We start from the raw sequence: 24,312 nt of genomic DNA, 5'->3' as shown, positions 1-24,312 counted from the left end.
AGTGGCTCAAGGCGCACGAGCTACACGTTCACTTAGTTTTTGTGGTGTTCGCATGACTCACCCTGCTGATGGCTATACAGGAATGCAGAAAGGGCATGCGATGGAATGCTCAAGGCTGTCCTTCGCCAGTGCATTGGACACGTAATTCGAAGGTTGTGGGTTCTGATTTGACCGAGAGAAAGGGTGCTTTTTCATCCACTTTAATTCCTGTCAATTTAGGTCATAATTATTACACTACAGCTAAAAAAAATACAGGAAACAAATTCTCCATGCTTTCCTTGGCTTAATTGTTTGTTGGTTTCATTGGTTGTGCCTAGAAAAGACACAAACATCTCAAACAATTCCCTGTCTTTCGTAATTTCTTTGGTTCGAGTGGTGTTTAAGCATTGTAGGCTTAATGTTGCACTAAGAAGTGCTTTTGTAAGGCGATGTCTTGCACCCATCTTCCGTGCATGCACACACTATTCAAGCACTAATCCCCAACACATTGCACACACTCGTTAAATAATGTAGTGTTGTTCATCTTGTCAGATTTAAGCGAAACTACACCTTTTCTTTCAGACCAGATCACCGGTGTTGTCACCCAGTGCCGGTTCTCTTCTCAAGTGATGCTGGTGTGCCCGTCGTCGTTTCTACTCGAAGCATTAAAGCACATATGTATTGCAGTTGTACAGCACAAAGTTGTGTGTTGATTCGTTGCAGTCTCTCAAAACAGCGTCTACTCTCCCGCCAACATGCGTTTAGGAATGTAAGGACCCGCAAGAGGCCTCATTTACTAACACAGATTTTATACAAATTGCCATGGCAAAATCGGGATACCTTAGAGATACTCTCAACTCTTGAATTTATGGTAAGGTTACAAAATTCCTGCTAATTTTAGGATCCTACTCAGAATTATTTCTTTTTATTAGTTTCAAAATGTCAAAATAGCCCTTAGGATGTAGTGAAACTTGGGCTGGTTTAAAAAAATTCTAAAACTGTACTGGGAAAACGCAGTGCATTAGCAGTGCGGCAGTGTTGCGCACTATTATAAACTGCTCCTTGTAGCATGCTTGGTGTTTAGGCATCGAGACGAACAGAAGTGCTCTTAAAAAGACTGCTGCAAAGCAGCTATGAAAGGTATGCATGCTGTAGAGAACTGCACGAAGACCAGCTGTACCACTGTACAGGTAGCGAGAAGAAAAGTATATGACATAGTTTAATTAAAACCAATAAGATGCACTACACATTAATTGATCCTCTTAGTGATTTCATACCAAAACCCTAAAGCAATACAGGCTGTGAAAGGACACCAAGGTGGTAATCTGGGCACGTTGGTAGACCATTTTTATGAACGGTAAAAGCGCACTAGAGGCGATCAGACAACGAAGGAACACACGCACACACATAGCGTCGTGAAAAGTGGACAGCTCCACAGTTAGACTGCCCGACGTTCTTGGTATGTACCCGCAGGATTAGTAGTACAAAAGTGTTTCTGTATTCACTCAACTGTAACATGGAACACAGCTAGAAGCCAAAACCACGACGCTGTGCTCGGCAGGACACCAACACGGCTACTAAGCCACCACTAAAACAGCAGATACCACAACAAGGAAAGCCAGGCCTTATGAATTGCAAGGGAAACGACTTCACCATAAGTCTGGTCCCTCAATGCACCGGGGGATCGAATGCACGGCCACAGACGAACAAGATCGACACTATGCGATTGATCCATTAATTTATCTCCGGACGAAAGCGTTGCGGGAGGTGACGACGTTGCTTCCTCCACGGTGTCCCCCCCCCCCCCCGAAGAATTTCTTTTTCTCGCCAAAAGTTCGCATGCTTGATCTAGGACCGGCTGGCCAGCTTTTTACCTGTCCATCTCAGCATGGCCACTACCGGCTCCACTGTCCGCAAAGCACACGGCCAGGATGTGGGCACTGTGGTCGTGTTCTTCACGCTGCTCCTCGCGACCACGACTCGAAGCCAGGCCGGTGCGGAGAGTGTCCTGCAGTTGAAGCTCGGGTCGACGGCACTCGTCACGTGCACTGGGGCACTCGGTCACGAGCGTGTCCAGAGTGGAGAGCAGGTGCTCGCGGTGGGGTCCCGGCTCGTGCCGAAGCATCGCAGCCAGCTGCTCCACGAAACCCATTCGAATGAGCGTGTCTGAAAAGTGAGAGAGGAGACTGCATCGCATACACTGTCAGGTAGACAGATTGATTGTTTGAAGGAAAGAAATTTAAGTCAAATTTATTTACTGGGTCAGACGTCCCAGCAAATCAAGTGCTGACAGGTGCCAAGCAGAAGATCAACGCATTTAGCAACATATTCAGAGGATACACTTCCCTAAGTGCAGGATTTCTGGTAAGTATTAAGTACTACAGTGGACAACACGCGTGCTTTCAATGATTACTGAAACAACATCCGTACAAATGCACGTGCATAATTAGCTCTAATTAGTGCTAATTAGAAGAGTAAAGTTGGTGTGGTTGGTTATGCTCTTGCTCTCAATAAACCGTATGTTCATTCTCAATACCTGCGTCTCATTAGGAAAAAAAAATGGAGCTCAGAGATTTATAAGATTTGATTTCGGTGCCCACTGAAAGCAAATGTGACTGCAACATAAAAGTGTTGCTACTCGGCTTCAATTCTGCATATGTGGCAAAAATTTCAATGTTACCATGCAATTTATGTCTGCCTCAACAGCTAATATACAGCTGTTGCAATAGATGTGTGCTACCTATCACGGAAGATTTCTAGTGTGCCTGCTTTCACAAGACTATCACCTAATCTGCCACATGAGATGTGAATAAACATGCAAATAATAACTTGTAATGTTTCCTATACTATTTCAAACAGAAATATAGAAGTACAACGATAATGCCAGACACAATGCAAGGACAGTTAGGTAACCCTAAAAAAACAATGGTAAAGGAATGTCCCACACTCGTACAAATATGGTGGATGTGTGGCTTAAACACTGTACAGTACTTTCAAAACATAAGCTCTGTCATGATAAGCAAAGCCATCTTTCGCAAAGAAGGAACCAGGAAAGAACACTGACCTCTGCTTCTCTCCTGCTGGGAGCACAGTGATGACAGCAAAAAGCCCGCCTTGGTTTTCAGTCTCAGCGAGTCCGACTGAAGCGCCCTCAACAACGCCGAGAAGCCGTCCAATTTCTCAAACTCCAGGTACACAGAAATATTGTGACGCACAAGACCTGAAAAACAAAGAGTCACTAATTGCAAGCGCTCAAGCAACGAGCCCAATATTCTTGTGTGTCTTATCTTCAGGCCAATCTTATTCCATCAGCGACTCCAGTAACACAGGCAATGTCAGCATCGTGTCGTACACGAGACGAACTTGGATATATCACACTCGAGGGGGATCGCATAATGGCTCGACATATTGATCGTTCAAAATACAAAATGTATTTTGCATGTTTTGGACAGTCTCTTAATATTGTTAAAAGCAGGATTTGAGTGATTCATTTAACCGAGGCTGTGCCGAATGCGTAAAGGTTTACGTATTAGGGTCCTTGATCAAGTTATGAAAATACGGTGCCGTTTTGCCGTACCGCTCCTCTTTTCTTGCTAGCTCATTGTGCTTTGGCTGCTCCCAGTTCCAGCGACAGTGCGTCCCCTGAACGACAGGTTCCTCGTTGACAACGCATATAGGCTGAGAGGCAACAATGAGGCGTGACATAGCAATTTTTTAAAAAGGCATTCGTGGTGTTTGTGTACCTTCACTGGAATTAGGAGTGGCAAGAGCACAATGAACGAGAAAGGAGGAGCAGTACGGTAATACCGTACCGTATTTTCACAACTTGCTAAAAGACCCTGTTATCTTTATTTTCCACGCCTTGTCGTGGGATGTATGTGCCAGACCAGAAGGCCCTGTAAGCTCTTGGATCAGTGTTTATGTTTCACTCGTCTGATCACTCACACGACACGGCGTAGAGCGCTTTCAGCCGGACAGCTTCCTGGGTGGCATCCACAAGATGCAGCAGAAACTTGAGACACTGTGCAGCCTGTTTCTGGCAGTAAGGGTTGTTCTGCACCAGCTCTGCAACCAGCTCGCAGGCTCTCGACTGGACTGCACTGCTTGGGAAGCAGAGCAGGTCCTCGAGTACATCAAAGCCGCCAATCTTATGGAAATCTGCGGGGAAGAACGAAAAAAATTGGCTGCTCAGAGAAATCAAAACAATGTAGTACTAGTTGTCGAATAGCCAAACATTATGCTATTAGCATCACGAGGGGCCATGTGCAATTCCACATGACCCTACACATAAACCTTGGCGTCATGTGTAGGGTCATGTGTAGTCTACACATGACCCTACGTATGCACTACATATGCCAGTTTATACATGATAGCACTGTGTGTACCTTGTTCCACATGTGCTGTCGCTTTTTGCACTGTTCCTTGAAGCATACACATGATCCCTGGAATCATGTGTAGAATAGCACATATGTGCAGGCACATCTGGTACCGGCACATTAAGTATAATCCTACTTCAGTACAACTTTGAAAACACATGTACACATGTATGCGAAACGGAAGCATATTGTCTGGTACCAAGTGTGGTATTTTGGCTACACTTGGTTTCTAAGAGTACTTACTGACCAAATGTGGTATAGGGAGAGGTCGAGAGAGAGCTGTCACTCATAGGAAAGAAATGTAATCGGGCAAAACAAAAACACTTTAACAACACAGCTTGGGCAGCCAAACATTCTCACAGTGATTCTAATGACCTGTGTAACAGCATGGAAGGTTTTTTTTTTTTCCCTCTACAGTGGCATGATAAGTTTTACCACGCAACTTATTTGAAGGACAAGCCTTTTCTCCTTTTTTTAGAATTAATACGACATTAGAGTTCAATCAACCAAGGGACCAGGCAGGATTTCGTACAGGCTTCTCAACAATAGACCATATTCATACTATCAATCAGGTGATAGAGAAATGCGCGGAATACAACCAACCCCTATACATAGCCTTCATAGATTACGAGAAGGCATTTGATTCGGTGGAGACATCAGCAGTCATGCAAGCACTGCGGAATCAGGGCATCGACGAAGCCTATATAAACATAATGGAAGAAATCTACAGCGCATCCACAGCCACTATAGTCCTCCATAAAGAAAGCCACAGAATCCCAATAAAGAAGGGCATACGGCAGGGAGACACGATCTCTCCAATGCTATTTGCCGCGTGTTTACAGGAGTTTTTCAGGGCCCTAGATTGGGAAGAATTAGGGATAAGAGTTAATGGAGAGTATCTCAGTAACCTGTGATTCGCTGATGACATTGCATTGATGAGTAACGCGGGAGACGAATTACAGCTCATGATTACTGAACTGGATATGGAATGTAGAAAAGTAGGTCTGAAAATTAATATGCATAAAACTAAAGTAATGTGGAACAATCTTGGCAGAGAACAGCGCTTTGCGATAGGTGGCGAGACACTGGAAGTTGTAAAGGAGTACGTCTACTTAGGACAGGTAGTAACCGCGGAGCCGACCCATGAGTGTGAAATAACTAGAAGAATAAGGATGGGATGGGGCTCATTCGGCAAGCATTATCAAATCATGAATGGTAGTCTACCACTATCCCTCAAGAGGAAGGTATATAACAGCTGCATCTTACCGGTACTTACCTACGGAGCAGAAACCTGGAGACTTACAAAGAGGGTTCAACTTAAATTGAGGACGGCGCAGCGAGCGATGGAAAGGAAAGTGATAGGTGTAACCTTAAGAGACAGGAAGAGAGCAGAGTGGGTCAGGGAACAAACGGGGGTTAAGGATATCATAGTTGAAATCAAGAAGAAGAAATGGATATGGGCCGGGCACGTCGGCAGGATAACCGGTGGTCATTAAGGGTAGCTGACTGGATTCCAAGAGATGGCAAACGCGTGAGGGGGAGACAGAAAATTAGGTGGGCAGATGAGATTAAGAAGTTTGTAGGTATAACGTGGCAGCAGAAAGCACAGGACCGGGCTGATTGGCGGAACATGGGAGAGGCCTTTGCCCTGCAGTGGGCGTAGACAGGCTGATGATGATGATGATTATCAGTGAAAGAGTAAAGTATGGAGTAATCACCCTTGGCATAGTCAATGGAACCGACGTATTCGGTGATGCTCTCAAGGGCAGACTCGAGGGTGCAGCAGGCCTCCTCGGTGGGTGCCTGTCCACTCTCTCGGTGGTGACTCAGCGTTTCCTTGATCACATTCAGGTTCTTCTGCATCTCCTCCACGGGGGAGACTGTCATGTCAGAGATTGCCTCCTCCAACCATTTCCGCCTCTGGGACAAATAAGACAATAATGCATACATGACTTTGCCAACACTAGGCCAGAAACGAAACATGCTTTACAATGTATGCCCTAAAGCTAGCATATTAAATGTTTACTGTCGGTATACAACAATAAAGTGCAGTGGGTGAGCCCATTCTTGCTTCAAGGGGACACTAAAGAGAAAAACGATTTTTCGAGTATCAGTGAATTACGATTTCATAATACCGAAAACGCCACTCTTACTGCGAGAAGACGGTTGGTAAGCAAGAAAACACGCGAAAAGGAAATGTGGGTGGAGACGCCACCTCGAAATTCTCGCACCAAACGCCATGACATCAGACATTTTGACCACGTCTACTAGGTCATATGTAGTTCCTAATCAGTGAAAATGAAGTAAATCGTCCTCTGAGGGGGCCACAGACTTAACATACCAAGTTTCAAGAAACTTCGTTGAGCCAATGTCACCAAAATACGAAAAATACACTTGGATATCCGTGAGGGTAACATGCGGAGATTTCAGTGCAAAATTTAGAAATGAAACTTTGACCTTGCTTTTCTCCCCATTAATAAACATATGATGGTGAAATTAACAACATTAAAGTTCTCCAGAGTACAATTTATTAATCTAAACTTGTCCATTCTTTCACTTTAGTGTGCCTTTAAAGGTTTGTTTCAATTACGATTACCCTGAGTGCCTTTTTAAAGCGAGACAGTTTACACTCAATGGAATTTAAGACACAATTTGAACCACACGATTCGCTGTGCTGTATAGGCAGTATGTATATCCCCTTCAGGCGCAGTGTCCACGTGTGCGGACAAAACTTGTTTTTGCCAGTCCTTTCAAACAGTGGCCAAGAAAACATTGCACGTAAGATGAATTGAACCTCCTGCATAGTCAGTGTGTATTTACTTAGCCTCAATGGGCTGTGTATGCAGCAGATCACTCATGTGAAGGCCCTACAATGTTCGACATGCCACGTTTCAGGAGCAACGTCAAAAGTATACATTTTCTTTGCTCGAAATGAATACACCCAAAAACAAATTGCGCATGCATTTTGAGCCTAAACATCGATTCTTTTTATACAGAAATGGAACATGACTGGCAGCAGAATAAACAGATATTTATTTACACGCTAATCAGCATTAATATCTGAAACTTGCACAGAACAACATGTTACCTCCTTTTCCTTCTTGAAATACAGTATCAAGTGCATTGGAATAGTGTTGTGTAAATCTGACACATTTGCAGACAGCCCATCATAATTCGCGCGTCAAGGGGTCATGCTATTTTGCCAGCAAGCTGCAACCGTCCCAGAAAAGTCTCTGCGTCCCTTTGATTTGCCGCGTACACGAGCAGCAACGGCGTAGAAGACGTATGCGACACACATTTCGAAACACTTTTTTGATGTGACAAACAACTCGAGCTTATTTACCAAGTAAAACAACGCTAAGCACGTCGGTGAACGCCTCGCGAGCATTACAGCTCGAAATGTGGCAGGAAAAACGGAAGTATTTATTACACACCTCTTGCTACCACATTAGCGGTGTCAGTACGAACCAAAGGCCGCTTAGCTTACCTCGGGATCCATCGAAGCCGTGGATGAACTCGGAGCATCTTCGGTCGCCGTGTTCTGAACACAGAAGTTCAGCAGCGCAGGAAGGTTCTTCGGGTTTCGTGCGTTGTCGTCTCCTCCACTCATGATTGCGGCAATAATTTAGCAACGAACGCACGGTTCTCGTGTTATTTCACTATTCGTGCCGTATACCGACAGTTGCGAAGCGTAAGGGGTAAATTTTACCAATGGGATCAGAGCTGTCAGAGCTTACGAACAATCACAACTCGAAAGCCGTGACTTCGGCGTGCTTTCTGGCACCTTTCTGGGAGTTTCTCGGAGTTTCGATAGTTTCGATCCCATAGTTGACGATCCATCCTGTTTCTCGCGCTAAACTCAGCAATCTGTTTAGTCACGTTACCAGCAAAATGAACAGTAAACGTCATTCAGCGCTTGCTATCTTAAATACAGGCACGCTAAATTCAACGTTACTTATATTCCTAAGAAACAGTTTAGAAACGAACCTAAATAACGAAGCGTTGGGCTTTCTTCAAAATATCAGCATCCAAAACAAGCCGCTCCGCTAGGGGAAGGTCACAAAACATGCCGGTACTGTGCCCGGCTGTTGAGAAGTAGACGATCTCCGCACAGAACTTCGCGAAAACTTTGCTAAAGTGCGCGCTTCGCGTCGTTTCGGTTATGTTTATGCAAGGACTCGTGGGAGAAGAGTTGCTGAGGATTTCTGGTGCGGCGAAGTTTGTGTAGTGACGTGCTGAACTGCGAGAAAATAAAATGGGAACCGTCCAAGCAAAGGTATAGCACACATGCATTGCGGCCTTTTACTGCATTATTCATTCCGTAATGAATTTTACAGCTGTTGCGAGTCGCGCTCGAACGCGGTCATCATTTGTGTTGAGCCATTACTAGGCTTCGACAACTTTTAATGGATACTTCGTTCTTATAGAACTTACAAACGATCCCATGTGAAACTGATTTCGTGCTTTTCTGTCATACACGTTGCAGTCTCTTGAAAGGCATGAGGCGAAGGATATGCAAGTCCCTCTGGATCAAATAGAGGTCAGTGCGAAGTTATATTCTGTGTGCATCGTTTCCTAAAGGACATTGCTATTGCAGGCTCGTGTTGACACGGTATTTATTGACGGTGTTGTCCGGACTAAGGATGATATCCTCAAAAAAGCTGTCAACGACCTCTTCAATGCCAGAGATTTCCAAGAGGTGAGCGTGGTGAACGTCTTCCGGTAGCGGTCCTTTTTAGTTGTTTGGGGTTGATACAAAAGCACGCTGTCCCTTCCCCACCCCGCCCCTTTCTACATTTCAGGTGATATTAAAAACCCGCTACGTAAGAAAACAACTGGAAACTCTGGGCGCCTTTAAACAGATCTCCGTGACAATCGACACAAGTTCAGGTAAGGTGAACCACTTTCTCACTAAGCTAAACTCAGTGACAAGCTCTAAAGAAGAACTAAAGAATGTAAACCATACCTTGAAGTGACAATTTAATTTCTAAGCTGTTGTGCCCGTCATATCGTGTGTTTCTGTTGCGTTTCGCTTTGTTGCCAGCTAATGAAACTCACTCAAACAAAAAACCAACAACTGCCACCCTGCAGATCTTCACTTGGATGAGTTTCACATATTATCCTTTCTGCATGCTTCATTGCCGTGTAGCGCAGTTCACCAACATGAAATAAGATCATCTAACAGTCGTTCATCCAGAAAAGTTAGGGAAAGTTTATTTGTATCATAGGGCACCGAGTTCAACTTGAAGTACATTCCCCCTATTAGCTGCTCTGCGCTAGTGAAAATGGAAACTGATAAATGAATTACAAATGCCAAATATAACGAAGAGATGAGATGAAGCACATTACAGGTGGGTCTGCTCACAGCCTGCTGTTCAAAATGATTTGTTTACGGGCTTGTTTGTACGTATTCTTGAGTACTAAATTTCTGTGGCGCAAACAACTGGAGACGAGGAAGAACACAACACCAGTCCACATATACTGGCGTTCAAACCTGTGCTGTGAAGAACACAATTAAAGCTGACCGGGAACTACGTTTGCAGTTTAACCAAGGGGCCCCCATGATAACTTTATCTGGTGGCAACTGATTATTGGTATGGGCAAGTGCACCAGCCAGAATATGTCGCAGATAATCACGAATAAACATACCCATCGCACAGGTTCACAGAGATGGCACCACTCACAGTCTGTAAATACGTAGTAAATGTTGTCCCAATATTGCATCATACTCTGACGTATGCATTTTAAAATGTTTTCAGTGTAAAGCTTGTACATTTTGTCAAGATGTCTCACGAAAAAACAACAAAAAAACATGAAAATATTCATACGTATGCGGAGTTAATATACAGTACGTCTTTGTATTTTGTTTGCAAAAGGTGGCATTTTTAACACAACAAAAAGAAAAAAGAATTTCACATGCATACGCAGGTCATGTAATGAATATTGAAGTACAGTAGACTCTCGTTAAACGGAACCTGAAGGGACCAAGGAAATGTGTTCCGTTTAACAGGAGTTCCGTTTACTGAGAGATGAACAGGAGTGCAGAATCCAAATATGAAACCAATTATATTAGATGCAGCTGTTCCGTTTGAGCAGCAGTTCCGTTTAACAGATTTCCGTTTACTGAGAGTCTACTGTATTTTGTGCATGCAAGTAGAGGTGTATAGGCAAGTGAATTTGTCCAAACATGCAGAACCGCAGCTGGTTCTCACAAGCCTCTTTCAATGCCTCGTAACTTGTAGGTCCAGATGCAAGTCCCAGTGGTTTGGAAGTGACATTCAAAGTACAAGAAGTCCGGCGCCTTGTTGGAGGCATCAACACCCTTGTGGGCAACAACGAAGGGAGTATGGTAAGCGTATGTCAAATGTTACTTTAGAGGAGCATTGGCACAAAAAATTTTTATTTCCCTTTTTAAAAATGCCTTACCACTAAACAGCATCAGCGGTGTAACAGTGTTTTAATGTAACCAGTTCAAAACGTGCATAAGGACCTATACAGCTTTGTTGAGTAGGCTGTACTAACAAGGGCGTCATGTTACATTGCTGAAATATGAGGTATTGGTCACATGGTATCAAACACACCACTGATACATGCATTGATCAGCCTGATGCAGTGGTTCGAAGCCGTGAGATGACATTAGTGATATCATGTTACCACAACTGCTAATTTTTAGGACATGTTGAAGACATCTGGTCCACAGCCGCGCAATCTGTGTCACATGTCTTTAATTAATTTCATTAAAAAATTACATAATGTTTGGTTTGTTAGTACTACTCCTTCTTCACAAACATCTTGGCATTCACAGTTTGATGAGTTACCGGGCGCATGAACGCTAGCAATCAGGATGATGACACAGTGCTCAACCAGGAAAAAAAAGTTATTAGCGGTAACCAAGTGTCAGTGCGAAGTGCTTATTTTTAAATGTAGGAAACATCTCATTCCGCTATGCTATGCTACAAATGTGAATTTTCTGCAGTGGCATAATCATCATCATGTTGCCTTTTTAAATCTGTTTTTGACAAAAGCATTCGTCAATCACAATATAAATGTGTCTATAATCATGGCTACACAAGGCCTCTTAACATGTCACTACCATCGTCCAGTAACCTGGTATTATGCAAACACCATTATGTAATCTAGACATGCCAAAGCTTTAATTATTATGCATGCTTTCTTAAGTCGTGAATCCCATTTCTTTGGTTTTTTTTTTAGGTCATAGGTCTCAAATTTCCAAATACCTGGGGCCGAGGAGAGTTCGTGCAGACAGAGTACCACTACGGCACAAAGCACTCTAGCGGATTTAATATTACAGTCAGTAAGCCCTTCCTCGGTTGGCTCAACCCTCGGTAAGGCCTCGGACTGCACTCACATCCGAGTTTTTATGCCGGGCAATTTTCTTTACAGAATCACGGGAGCAGTGTTCCAGCAAGCGGCAGATTTCACGTGGAGTGGCTTCAGGCAACTTGATCGTGGCCTATTAACAGAGCTCTTGGTATGCGCCATTTGTCATTCATTTGTGCTCATATGTGCAATTTTGGAGTTGTACCTTGCCTCTGCTATCCTGTTAATAGGAATGGCAGTGTTTGCAGATTTCAATTAAGTAGTTAACATCTTATCAGTACCTTTCTAGTTATCCGAGATCATTAATATTTTTGAATGTAGGAAACATCTAAAGAAACCACTGTCATCTGGGCATACACTAATAATGCCTGAGAAGTGCTTGCAAAGGCAGCGGATGATTGGTTCGTGCTGGAGCCACTACCAGCTTTGTTGAGTGCGTTTCTTCCTAATATGGTGGGCAAGCAGATGCCTTTAAGTGTTCTTAAGTCAGTTCGAATTTAGAGCAACTGCTACAGATAATCCGCAAGCATGCTTGATTTCAAACCTACCAAATTCACACTTCATTGTTTGTTAACACTTAAGAAACTCAAATGAGATTGACTATTGCAAAGGGATGGGGCATGTGGAGCAAGGACGACCAACGCAGTCCAACCAACCACTTTCGTTGCTTTACTAAACTAACTCAAATCAATTTCAATTGGGACAGCGATGCCTGTATGACAAAAGCTTTATGTGGATGGACTGATGCGTGACTGCTTCATCCTAGATGCAGCCTCGTTGTGCTAACTGCCCCTGCAAGCCATTCGATGTTGACTCTTTCAGTTTGAGTCAACACCTGGAGTGCATCACAGCCTACGATGGGAGGCCCTGTGGCGGGAGCTGTCCTGTCTCGGGCCGACGGTTCCTTTTGTTGTCCGAGAAGAGATGGGACACTCTCTGAAGTCTTCATTAAAGGTATGGGATAATTTTTTCGTTGCTTTGTGTTCATTCAGTGCAGTTAACCTTCTTTCTTCTTTTTGTCTTAGCACATAGTCACTGTGGACAGGAGAGACAATTCTATTCTGCCAACAGAAGGAGGTTACTTCAGGTTGCACCAGGTAAGCAGGGGTGATTCCATTCCGTCTCCTTCTCCACAGCGCAGGCTCCGTGTTTAATGAAACTTGCAGCTGGACGAGTTGGTTCATACTTCGAGGAAAAAGGGTATGCGCGAAATGATAAAACAGGGCACGGTAAGACAAACACGGACGAGCGCCCAGCCTTGTTTGTCTTACTTTGTCCCTGTTTAGTGAGCACTAACAGACAATAATGCCAAGGAAAGTAGCCTTGGCATTATTGTCTGTTAGTTCTCATTAATATTGTGTATAACAAAGAAAAGAGAGCCCTTAAAACTAGCACTTCTTTCCTTTGTCTCTGTTTATCATTTTGCGCGTACCAGTTTTCCTCAGTTCTATTAGCAAAAGTATGTGACGAATAAATGGTCATCACATTTAAAAGCTTTTTGCATGATATATATATATATGATTATTCATGAAAAATCTGTTACAGGCTTAAATGCTAGGTTGAGCTGTCAGTCACATGTACAACATAGAATTTCATCCAGTGGCCATGTGGCATGGGTCCCAGTACGGCCTCTGATTTTTGGATCCCCATCTGTACATTTCCCTGTACACTAAGGTTTTTGTAATATAATGTAACAAAAATGTTTCTTGATTCTCAGTAAAGCAAGGCAAGCGCCATCCTGGCTTTGAATGACTTTTGCAAACAGTTAACACTAATCAGTTCCCCTGTAGGAAAATCTGTCAAAACCAACCATGCTTGCATTGTGTCTCCTTCAAATGCCATGTAAATATGCATTTTCGCTATACGTCTTGACAAAGTATTGCCAATATTTATTTATTTATTTATTTATTTATTTATTTATTTATTTATTTATTTATTTATTTATTTATTTATTTGACAATACTGCTGACACCTAGTGGAGTAGTTTAAGAGTGGATTACAATGGTGAATAAAACACAAGTGAACTTGTTAAGCAAAAACAGTAGCATAAAATGTATGAAAACAAGATAAAGCAAAGAGCGTAAACAAAACTCACTTAAGGAAAGACATAAGGGAAAAGGCATAAAGTACAAAGCAAGAAACTTTTCATGATTAACTGGCAAGCAGAGATTCAAACATTTCCGTATTGTTAGTGTCAATGGTGAGTGCATCTAAGGCATTGCACTGTACGATCGTTTGCAGGAAGAAAGACTACTTAAAAACAGTGTTAGCCGGCTGATATGGAGCGACTGAAAGACTGTGCCGCCCCCTAGTATTATAACCTGTTGAAAGATGCACATAATTGGATATACTGCCATTGGGGTGTCCTTTAACTATTTCAAACGTAAATGTAATCGTGCGATTTTATTCCTCTCCGAGGTGTACTAATATACTAATATACTATCACAGTAATATACTACCACATTCAGTGTAAGCTGTGGCACACAGGTTGTGACTGGGGCACTCTCAGAGTCAAGGTGGTAGCACTAATGTGTGGTGTGTTCAAGGAAAAATTGAAGAGTCATGCTCACCAAAAACTGCTTTCTGTCACCTGCTATCTTCGCAATAAAATAAGCGCACCACGCCTGAAGGAAGCAGCCAATGGGAATCACAGCTGTTGATGTTTATTGCAAATACCATTTCCACTTTTTCGTGTGTCTGATCACTCGTATGTCAACCAACTCAATCTAGAGATCACTTTGGACATTCTTGCAAACTCAAGTGACTGGTTCTACACTTACGGAGCATTGTCCCACTGTCATGTTTACACAGTCTTCTCGTGTCATATTGAAGATGTTCTGGGAACAGACATGTGCGTTTGCTTCTTTAAAGCATTGAAAGTCAGTAAAGCTTAGTATTGTGATATGTAGTGTCGCCATAAATTGACACCTGTGCTGTTATTTTTTTCTTGTTTGCAGGAATTTGCTGGTTTGGGTGGTGACATTGGTTTTGTCAAGCACGAAGCAGAATACCAGCTTAATGTGCCAATAGCAAGAGACATTGTGAGTGCTTGCATCCTATTCAAAGTTACTAACACTTATATACTGTATTTATTTAACACGAGGTCAAGCCTGGCAAATTACAGCAGAACCACATTAGTGTGGACTGCTCCTCACGTTGTCTGCTAGCCACTATGTACGTGCACGTTTCTGGCATGCATACCTTGCCGAAACCTTTTGTTTTGTGCTTGCACCATGCCAGCCGCATTTGGTTTGCCATTTTTTATGTAGAGCAAAAGCACTGGACTTCGTGCTGTTGTCTTTGTTAACTGTGATTGGTCCCTGACAAATGGGATGTGTATTACCGTAGCACACCTCTCGGTCACAGATGTTTTTAACGTGTAGTTGCTTGCTACCTCTCTTGCTATTGTGATAAGAAGTTCGGTAATAAGTTCTTATTTTCTTTTTGTTGCTTATTTCGATTGTGCAGGTACTGCAGGGTTGTTGCATGGCTGGCCACATGATGGGCTTTGGCCACAACAAGACATTCAGTATCTGCGACCGGTTCTTCCTTGGTGGTCCACTCGGACTGCGGGGTTTCCAGCAGAGAGGTGTCGGGCCACACACGGAAGGTCTGTCTGCTCTTTATTGCGCATGCGCACATTTGCGGGCTTGAAAAAAAAGCGCCGCGCCTGCGCGGAGAGCGCAGCACAGTCACGGCGAAAGCTGGAAGAGCAGAATTTCTAGAGCTCTTTATAAACTCTGTTGTGGCTACTAACACAAGTACACTAGCAACGTACCCACTATGTCACAAAGGAGAAGCCTCTCTTCCGGCCCTCTTGTCTGGTTGGCTAGTGCAGCCCGTAGCTTTTGTAGCGCTGTATGGTGTCACTGAGACAGGGTGCACATAGAGAGCCATTTGGTACATTTAGGTGTTAGTAAATTTGAGTCGCATCTTGATTATGAGAGAGGACGTGGCTACCACCACCAGTGAGAAAGGGATGATGAGGAACAGTGCCTAATGCCTCAGTGTTCTTGATGGGGCTTTCGATGCATCTGTACAACACACATTTTGTGTGTTTGTATGCAGAGGGAATACTATACCCAAACAAGCCTATGAAAGATTTAGCCAGTTAAGCTGTAGTTAACAGTACAGGCCACTGTTATGTGCAACACATTGTTCATTTCATAGGACCATGTTGGTGTCTAAAAACAGCCAGCTGTTGTAGCCAAAGGGGCTCCCGTAAGTTTGGGTGGAAGGGTGGAAGCCTCTGTCTGTAAGCTACTACAATGGCTGTCCTGCCATCAGGTTCTTCAGTTATTTGTGTACAAATTTAGCACTCGAAGTCATACCCAACATCACTCGTGGCCACGGCAGCCAACGTGGAACAAACTACAAGCGTTACATAGCATGTCAACTTGGAAGTAGGCAACTTGCATGCTCTGGACAAGCCTATAAATTTTTATGTTTGTAAGCTGAGTTTTATATGTGTAAGATTGCACTGTTATTGCAGCTGGCACATCTAAACAACCTTTTTGTCAGGCACGTGAAGCACACCTGTAAGTTCACTGCGCATCTGTGCTGCCATGAGGAACGATTGGGTGCTTTTTAACCATTAGAGACAGTGCAGTTGAACGTGAATTGGGCAGGAACCTGACAGGCATATCCAAATGCTGTCTGAACTCAAGCACTCCTGAATTCTTGTACTAAGTCAGTGATTGGTGGATTAAAAGGAAAACATCATATGACACCATATAAGTCCAAGGCTGTGTAACTTACGTCAATAAAGGAGTACTGACGACATTTACAGCTTGTCAGTATTTTTTGTTGAATGAAGCTCCAGATCATAACAAAAATACTGGCAAGCATCGCAGTGCCATAAATAATTTTCTACAAGCCCTTTGTGCTTCAGCATCCCAAAAGTGCGGCAGTCATGATGTTTTGATGCATTGACTTCGAGCTTTGTGGATATTTTTTTTTCTTGTTCTAAAGCAATAAGATGAGGAGGGTTTACAGTGCATTACGGCACACCTAGATGGATCTGTATCTTACTGCTATTGTCCAAGTCGTCCTTGTCTAAAAAGCCGGCAATTCATCAAGTTGATGGCTACTGTGTGTATTTTGTCGTTTTTAGGCCACTCACTCGGAGGCGAGACCTACTGGGCCGCTGGCCTTCATCTATACACACCGCTGCCTTTCCGGCCTGGAGAAGGTGGACTTGGAGACTACTTCCGGACGCATGCCTTTGCAACAGCAGGAAATGTGGATGACTTCAAGTTCAGTAAGTACAATGGCTCTGTGAAGCTCTGCAAAAAATGCTTAAAGGTGATAAGTGGCATAGTTAGGTGCGACAGACTGGACATGGGGCGCATCATATTTTACATGTTTGCTACCAGAATACACACTTTCGAGGTGCGAGTGATAGAGCGCTTGCTTCATTGCAACTGGTGCAGTGTTAGCTGAAATAAAGCACGAGCAGTAATCAAATTTTAATCATGCTCTTATATCCTACAATTCGTTAAACCTTGCATCATGATGTACTGACATTTGTTTGTACAGAATAAGCAGGTGGAGCTGTGGGGTATGCAGCTGCAGTTGATTTCCTTGTGTCCTCAGTAATTACACGCGATGAAAAAATCGGTTGCTGCTGCAACAAGAAGACTTGTTGTGGCATCCGTGCTCTGCCAAAACACTAGGACTGTTCGCAAAGGAGATGAGTAATTTAATCTGCGAGAACACTATTGTGTTTTCAAAATAGTGTTCTCACCTTTAAAAATGATATAGTCTATGTCAAGCTGGCATTTCGCTCTCAAATGTTCAGCATGCCATAACTTTTGTCAAAATGGGTTTAGAACATTCATTCTTGTTTTACTGCATACAGTTCTGATTCCAGACTATTGGGATATACTGATTTACTACGTAATTCTCTCAGTTTATGAAAAATGTTGCTCCCCAAAGGCGACATGAAATATTTTAATATTTTAAAAACTAAATATTAAACTATGAAAATAATTGCATGTTTGAAATCAGCACACAAACATACATATAAACTCAGCAAGTTTCATCAAAACCGATCAAAAATTTAAAAAAAGTTTTAAAGTGTCATGTCCCCCTTTAACCCCATTTAACTAGTGAAGGGCTTAATTGAGCTGCTGGTTCTGTGCTCATTACAGCTAACGACATGCAGCAGAACCTCGAGCTGGTCACGCGAAATCTGCGATGGTCAGTTGGCGCCGGCATCGTGCTCTCCATCGGGCACATTGCCCGTTTTGAGCTGAACTACTGTGTGCCCATGAAGGCAAAGTCTGGTGACAGGCAAGTCTTTCGCATCTCCTGTTCGCAGGTGTCAATGTCGCACCAAGCCTCATTTGCCTAATGAGCTTGTGCTTTGTAAGCTCTACACATCACTTTTCTACAGTACTTCCACATTTGTGTGAATATAGTTTTGCAGCATTTGCGCATAAAATTTGCTCTTGATGTGCAAGCTAACATGCACGTAGAATAGATAAGTAATGTTCGAAAAAAAGAAGTAGCCACTTACAATTACTTCCTTTAAAAATGTAATTAATTACAATCACCACTTACCGCCCCCTGAAAGTAACTGAGGATTTACTTATAATTGATTACTTGTATCTTAGCTTCCTCCCAACTTACACTAATTAGTTTACAGATGCAGTAAACATGAAATGCTCGGCTGGCCTTTTTACTGCGTGCTTCCCTGAACCACTGTTTAACTTGAACAATTGTGTTTCAAACTTTTCGTCGGTCATTTCCTCTCGTTTCTGTCATCAGTTGAATGCACCGTTTATTATGCTGCCTTTAATGCACTGCAGTAACAAACATTTTGTAAATAATATTTGTCCCTCATTCAATCAGCAGCTTGAGCACTTTAGCCATCACTGGTTGGCAAAAGTAGTAGCCATCGTATAAGAGTTTCACGACAAAAAAAAGGTTATCAAGGAGCTGTGATTGGGAAGAAATTTCTTCATCACTGATCAGGGACACATTACAGGTTGAACCACGGCCTTCAGTTTGGTATCGGAGTCTCCTTCCTGTAGCACTGCCAGCCCGCGCTTCTATCTACTGGTGAGTCCTGTATCTCGTGTTGTAGTAGTTACACGGACGTTTCAGTTGCATTTGATTGGCTAATTTGTTTTATTGACGCATAATTATATTTCATACAAGTTACACGCAATTTGTTTTGGCCCAAAGCTACAATGGCTAATATCGAGTCCAGCACTAAATCGTTTTTTATGAAATACACAGCATGTAGTAGCACGTCAAAACGAGGGGTACAGTGCAAAAAATCCACAGTAACAAATCAGCATTGAAAACCTGCTTGTTTTCGAGAAATCACCTAAATATGAAGGATACATAAAAAGTGAGTGCTGATGCTGCAGCAGCATTTTCTAAATGCTAATTTAACCTAATTAGGAATGGAGTTCCCAATGAGAGCCCTGACAAAAGGTTTGGGCGTAAGAAGAGAATGTAGTAGGACAAATGTCTGAGTGGCATCCCTCTGTTTCACGCGAATATGGAATAACAATTAAACAAAAACCTTTGCAGCATCAACAGCACTTCATAAGACATTGGCCTAAGCCTCTCTGATGTGGTACATCCGTGAGTGCTAGGACAAACAATACATCAGCATTTTCCTGAGTCTCTTCGAATCGCAAGACTGAATAACTGATTGGAAAGTGTTGAGGCTAGTGGGAATATTCTTATTGCAATACACTCAAACCTCATTATAACAAAGTCACATCTGCCATGAAAATAACTTCGTCATATCCGAAAATTCGTTATAAACGCTTATTGGTAATACTGTATATATGACGACACTATTCTTCACTTACTTCGTTATAACCGATAATTCGTTATATCGAGGTTTGAGTGTACAGTGCTGCAGAGATGAACTAGATGCGCTACTAGTGTAACAATAAATAGTAGCTGTTAAGGGGGGACGCGGCTTTCGTATCGCGCAAAATGGCAAAAAAATCGATTTTTTGAAAATCACATTTTCAGTTTCTGTAGCCCTTTTTCTATCTGATTCCAAAATATCTTCACTGAAAACCACCTAGAAGTGCTTTAAAAAATTTGTTGCACGTGCTGAGTTGGCGAAAATTATTGTGGAGATCGCAAAAAAACGGTGGTTTTCAAAAAAGTCTTGCTTCGCAACGGCACAACCGGGCGCCGCCATTTTGATCTCGCCGTAAAGAGCATTTCTTCGTTTTCAAATTCCCCGCCTCAGCTGGCTCCTCCCTTTGAAAACAAGCGCACAAAAAGCAAATCTCTGAAGGTCGTTTCGAGGCCTCCGATTGGCCGCGTCCGCCATGTTGCTCCAGCACGCCTCGTCATTGGTCCGATGCTCGCTCCGAGAGGACAGCCGTCTGCTGCTTACGCGTCGCGATGTTACCTGATGTTACGACTGTCGAAAATCGTGCTACTTAGTGACGCGTTCACTCGTCCTGTGTGCACGGGTCGACGATAATTTAGAATATGATTACCCTGTAGTTTGACAGCTGCAAGCGGAAGCGCAGTCATCAGTGTACGATAGACGATAGCGTGCCGCGCTCGTCGCGAACATCGCAGATGCGCGTCTCGGGTAGAAGTTCAGCTTGTCAGCACTTCGTACTCCGAGACGAATAACTTCGCGCTACTACTCTTTGTACTCGCGATCGAACATGACTTGCTTTGAAACATCGGGCACCGCGGCCACGCACACCGCGACCGAGCTTACTGCTCGGAGTCGTGGCTAGGCCTAACTCCGCTCACGGCGCTGGTTTACGAGACGAATCCCAACTTTGCGGGCAAGGACATCGCGCTAGCGGACAAGCCGCACTGTGCTTCGTCACAAGCAGCAAATCGCATCGTCCGCTGGCTCCTCGAAAGTGCGGATGGACATTTTACGAATCGGCAGCGGACCTCCCGGCCAAGCTCGTCGCGCATTGACCGCTCGGAACAGCGGCTAGCAATTTCGCGCGTCGGCGCCGCAAAATGCGAGACCAAGCACGTTATGTGCGCCGTGCGCCGATGTTTCGTCGCCGCGGCTAGGAGCATTGTGCATTGTCACCGAGTGCCGCCAGCCAGCATATCGTGCGCCGACTTCCCGGACCCCGCGGCCGAGTACATCGGCTTTAAAGAAAGCGCTGGTGACGCAATTTAGGCACGTTTGGATTCGTGCTTGGTATCGCCGCTAGCTCTGATGAATCTTCGAAAATAACGAATGCCTCGCAAATTACCGTTTCCGCGACCGAGTGGATGATGAAACGCATCACAGGCGGGGTTTGCAAATGAGCGTGGCGTGTGTGAAGCAGGGAGTTGAATTTATATCTGACCAACTCGCGTTATTGAATAAACTGCTCAGATATTTGATCCCAGAAATGTTTGCAATAACTGTGCCAATTTTCATCAAAACCTACGAAGGAAAATGCCACGTCCCCCACCTTAATTTTATTCAGAAGGTCACTGGAAAGAATGACCTCCGGTACGCATGCATTGTTTGTGATGAAGACAGTGATACTTCCCTCACTCTGAAGAAAGAACATACAGATTTATTCCACTGGCTGAAGAAGACTGTATAAATCACGTGAAAGAGAGGATGGGTACAGCTCTCCAACACATGTGTCAAGAAGCAAGAAGGATAGACTAGGAGGATGGGGCAGCCTGACTGAAGACCTGATTAAAAGACTGACTAGTTGTTATGGCATGGCTATCCGTGACAACATTGGCCTGACGCAGGACTTGATCAAAAGGCTCACCAGCTATTATGGCCTAGCACTGCGAAGCAACACGGACGTCGAAGATATGAAGAAAGCAGTGATGGCCACCTTTCATAAGGTTTCATCGACAGATGCAGAACCTCATCAAGAGCTCTGTCCTTCCGGTGCCCGCAGCTGGTGCAGGCACCGTGCAGCAGAGGCAGAGGGGAAGCCACAACTTCCACACACGTATAACCTGCCCAACAAAGTTGTTGAAGCGTTGCGGCCAGTGTACCAACGCCTGTCTGACCCTCAACTGCAGGCTCGTTGCAGTGGCAACAAGACACAAAATGCCGCTGAAAGCCTTCACTCGGTGATTTGGTCACTAATTTCTAAGCAGCAGCATGCCTCCCACTTCACTGTGGAAGTAGCAGTCCATGAGGCAGTTGCGAGGTACAATGCAGGCAACTTTCAAGCTTACACCAAGATGTGTGCTGCAATGGGTGTGCAACCTGGGGCCCTTACCCTCCACAGGGCTGCTAAAAAGACGCTCAGCGAGCAAGGAAGTCATCGCACATGCATGAAGTGAAAGGGCAGAGACGCAAAAGGTTGCCTCTACACAAGAACACCAAGGACTACAGTGCTGGTGCCTTCTAACAAATGTAAACAACTTCGAAAACTTTGATAGGCTTTTTCTCACAAGTGTGTTTTGGACATTGTGCATTGCTCGTGGAAAGAGTAGCACGGGAATGACTGGACCGATTTTGATTCTGTTTCTTTTTCCTGAATCCCTGAACACTGCTTGTGGGTATGACATTCTTCAATTTCTTGTTTATGGCCCAGTTATTTTTCTAGATGATGATTTGTCCATGACACTGTTTCTGACAATGTGTGTCAGCAGCCATGATGATCTCTAAAAAAAAAAGAGAATTTACTAAACAATTCTGAGAGTGTCATACCCTGTAGTCTTCTTTTGAGTAAAGATCAACACCATTTGCAGCTTCCTGGCATGTTTTGTTACAGCGCTAGGCTTTCCACAAGCAGACCATATAATTGGACCATGTAGCATGATGTAACTTGAGAACTACTCAAGGTATCATGATGAAACTGCATATTTCCCTATACAAGACACTTATTAGTATGCATGCCAAATTTCATTGCTCTAGGTCAACAAACAAAAAAGTTTTTTTTCAATGCCACCTCCCCCCTTAAAAGCACTTCATCGTTCGTGTTTGTGGCCTCTACAGTGCTGTATATCAGTAGTGAGGCCCAGTACCACCTTCTAAATGCACTACAACATCTCTCATGAGTCTACTAGTTTACAGCACCCACGTGCCTTACGGTGTCAACCAACCAATGGTTTTACGCGCGTAATAACAGCAGCAACCTGCAGCCCCAGGAAATATGCCTCGTCAGTCAACTGCGTTAGAAGAGAAAGCGTATTTTTAAGTTGTTATGATATGCAAAAAGTGTCTCTTTACATTTTCATATAAAATAAAGGTGCGTAATTTCTCAGCACTAATATACCTTATAGCTTTTCGTATAAATAACAACAGACTTGAGTGGTAAAATTGTAACTGTACAGAGGGAAAACCTGTGGACTGTGTCTGCAGGCAAAATGGCACAATTTAGTGTTCTCGAGGGCTTATACTTGTAAAACAGCGATAAAGTTTCAGTAGCTAGTGCATAAGCGCCCCAGCTGTGTATTTCAGCAGCGTTACAACGAAGCAATTGCTTGAGTCGTCCTAAGATAGTTTCTGCTAAATTAAATTATCTTTTAACACAAGATGAATGCCTAACTCAAGATGAAAGCGTCACCAAAAGGATGGGTGGGAAAAACCGATAACAATACTGTATTGTATTCACTTGTGGAGATTGGAAAATGTTTTTTTTTTTATGGTTTCTCATTCCTTACGTTGCGAACAATTTTTAATTACTTGCAGGTTCAAGCATCTGAGGATCGTGAGCTTATGTAGCCTCATTCAAAGCTGCTGAAACTGCCGCTAGAGACTGCAAACACCGGAAATCTCTCCACATGCTTTTTTTTAGGACCATAGTGCACAACGCGTTTATAGTATTTTTTTTCTGTTTTCGTGCTTGCACGTTAACAATGTTGAGTTTTAATTAAAAAATCACTATGTCGAAAGCAGCCGACTACTCTTCTTTTCGTGTTCACTGTCCAGAAAAGGGGAAGCATTTACCACAAAAATCCCGACATTGGCATAAACCTCAGACTTCCTATAGCAGCTTAAAGATATAAGAAGCAATTGTATCATGCTTGACAGTTATAAAATCCAAAAAACAACGCACAAGAATAAAAAAGAACAAAACACAAGAATCAACAAAAGTTACTGAGGTTGTTGACTGGCAACACAATGTAAAGAAGTGTGTCTAGTTCAGCACAGTTTTTGTGCTCAGTGAAGCATTTTGAGGGTTTAATAGTTTTTCCTGTAGAATTGTGTATTTGTGTGTGCTGCAATGTGCACAGAAACTAATATGGTTTAAAATTAATGCAATACACACTAGTGCAGTGAATGATTGAAAATAAAGTTGAGTTGCTTCAGTACGAATTCTAAACACAACAGAAAACCCTAGTGGAGTCGGTTGCAACAAAACAATCTTACATTTGGTGAAGTCCTACTGAAGCCCACATAGTGAAGCAAGGCCCGTGATAGGCAAAAATTGAGTAAGGTTCGCTCTAGCATTAATACTCGGACTCATTTCTATGGAGAACCTGGGAGGACAAGTTATGTCCCCACCTCAAATCACTGCCACTTCAACTCCAAGAACTTCAAGACATCCCCCAGTAATCAAGTCTCCTTTTTCCCATCCTTTGTGTAAAGTCTTTACTCTTTAGCCAATTGGAAGTATCGTGAAAATAAATCAATAAACAGGTCATTGTTTCAAAGACTGTCGTGTGTTATTGAATGCAGCATTGC

The 24,312-nt window shown here is 43.3% G+C and overlaps 2 protein-coding genes across 2 annotated transcripts in view; one reads left to right on the top strand and one right to left on the bottom strand.

Moving 5' to 3' along the window:
- Nucleotides 1–8,148, bottom strand: part of LOC119383527 (hsp70-binding protein 1) — a 31,113-nt gene extending 22,965 nt beyond the window's left edge. Inside the window, exons 1-5 of the mRNA XM_037651721.2 lie at nucleotides 7,843–8,148; nucleotides 6,074–6,275; nucleotides 3,925–4,137; nucleotides 3,044–3,199; nucleotides 1,854–2,145 (exon numbers count right to left, since the gene is read on the bottom strand). Coding sequence (XP_037507649.1) covers nucleotides 1,854–2,145; nucleotides 3,044–3,199; nucleotides 3,925–4,137; nucleotides 6,074–6,275; nucleotides 7,843–7,965 — 986 coding nt within the window. The 5' untranslated portion in view covers nucleotides 7,966–8,148. The remainder of the gene's footprint in view (nucleotides 1–1,853; nucleotides 2,146–3,043; nucleotides 3,200–3,924; nucleotides 4,138–6,073; nucleotides 6,276–7,842) is intronic.
- A 248-nt stretch (nucleotides 8,149–8,396) lies between these two features.
- LOC119383525 (sorting and assembly machinery component 50 homolog B) lies at nucleotides 8,397–23,519 on the top strand. The gene is made up of 15 exons (XM_037651718.2): nucleotides 8,397–8,631; nucleotides 8,842–8,895; nucleotides 8,953–9,054; nucleotides 9,158–9,245; nucleotides 10,598–10,704; nucleotides 11,568–11,701; nucleotides 11,760–11,847; nucleotides 12,519–12,650; nucleotides 12,722–12,793; nucleotides 14,654–14,737; nucleotides 15,165–15,306; nucleotides 16,810–16,956; nucleotides 17,849–17,990; nucleotides 18,688–18,761; nucleotides 23,317–23,519. The coding sequence occupies exons 1-14, from the start codon at nucleotides 8,611–8,613 to the stop codon at nucleotides 18,731–18,733; spliced, it is 1,359 nt and encodes a 452-aa protein (XP_037507646.1). The 5' UTR covers nucleotides 8,397–8,610; the 3' UTR covers nucleotides 18,734–18,761; nucleotides 23,317–23,519.
- The last annotated feature ends 793 nt before the right edge of the window (nucleotides 23,520–24,312 follow it).

Source organism: Rhipicephalus sanguineus, chromosome 2, assembly GCF_013339695.2.
Source record: "Rhipicephalus sanguineus isolate Rsan-2018 chromosome 2, BIME_Rsan_1.4, whole genome shotgun sequence".
Classification (NCBI taxonomy): domain Eukaryota; kingdom Metazoa; phylum Arthropoda; class Arachnida; order Ixodida; family Ixodidae; genus Rhipicephalus; species Rhipicephalus sanguineus.
This window is presented reverse-complemented; position numbering and strand designations above follow the sequence as displayed.

Excerpts from the sequence above, each read along its gene's own strand:
- LOC119383525 (XM_037651718.2), top strand. The coding sequence starts at position 8,611 with ATGGGAACCGTCCAAGCAAAG. Across the intron at positions 8,896-8,952 it reads TCCCTCTGGATCAAATAGAG|GCTCGTGTTGACACGGTATT; the intron begins GTCAGTGCGAAG and ends TTGCTATTGCAG. Across the intron at positions 15,307-16,809 it reads TGTCGGGCCACACACGGAAG|GCCACTCACTCGGAGGCGAG; the intron begins GTCTGTCTGCTC and ends TGTCGTTTTTAG.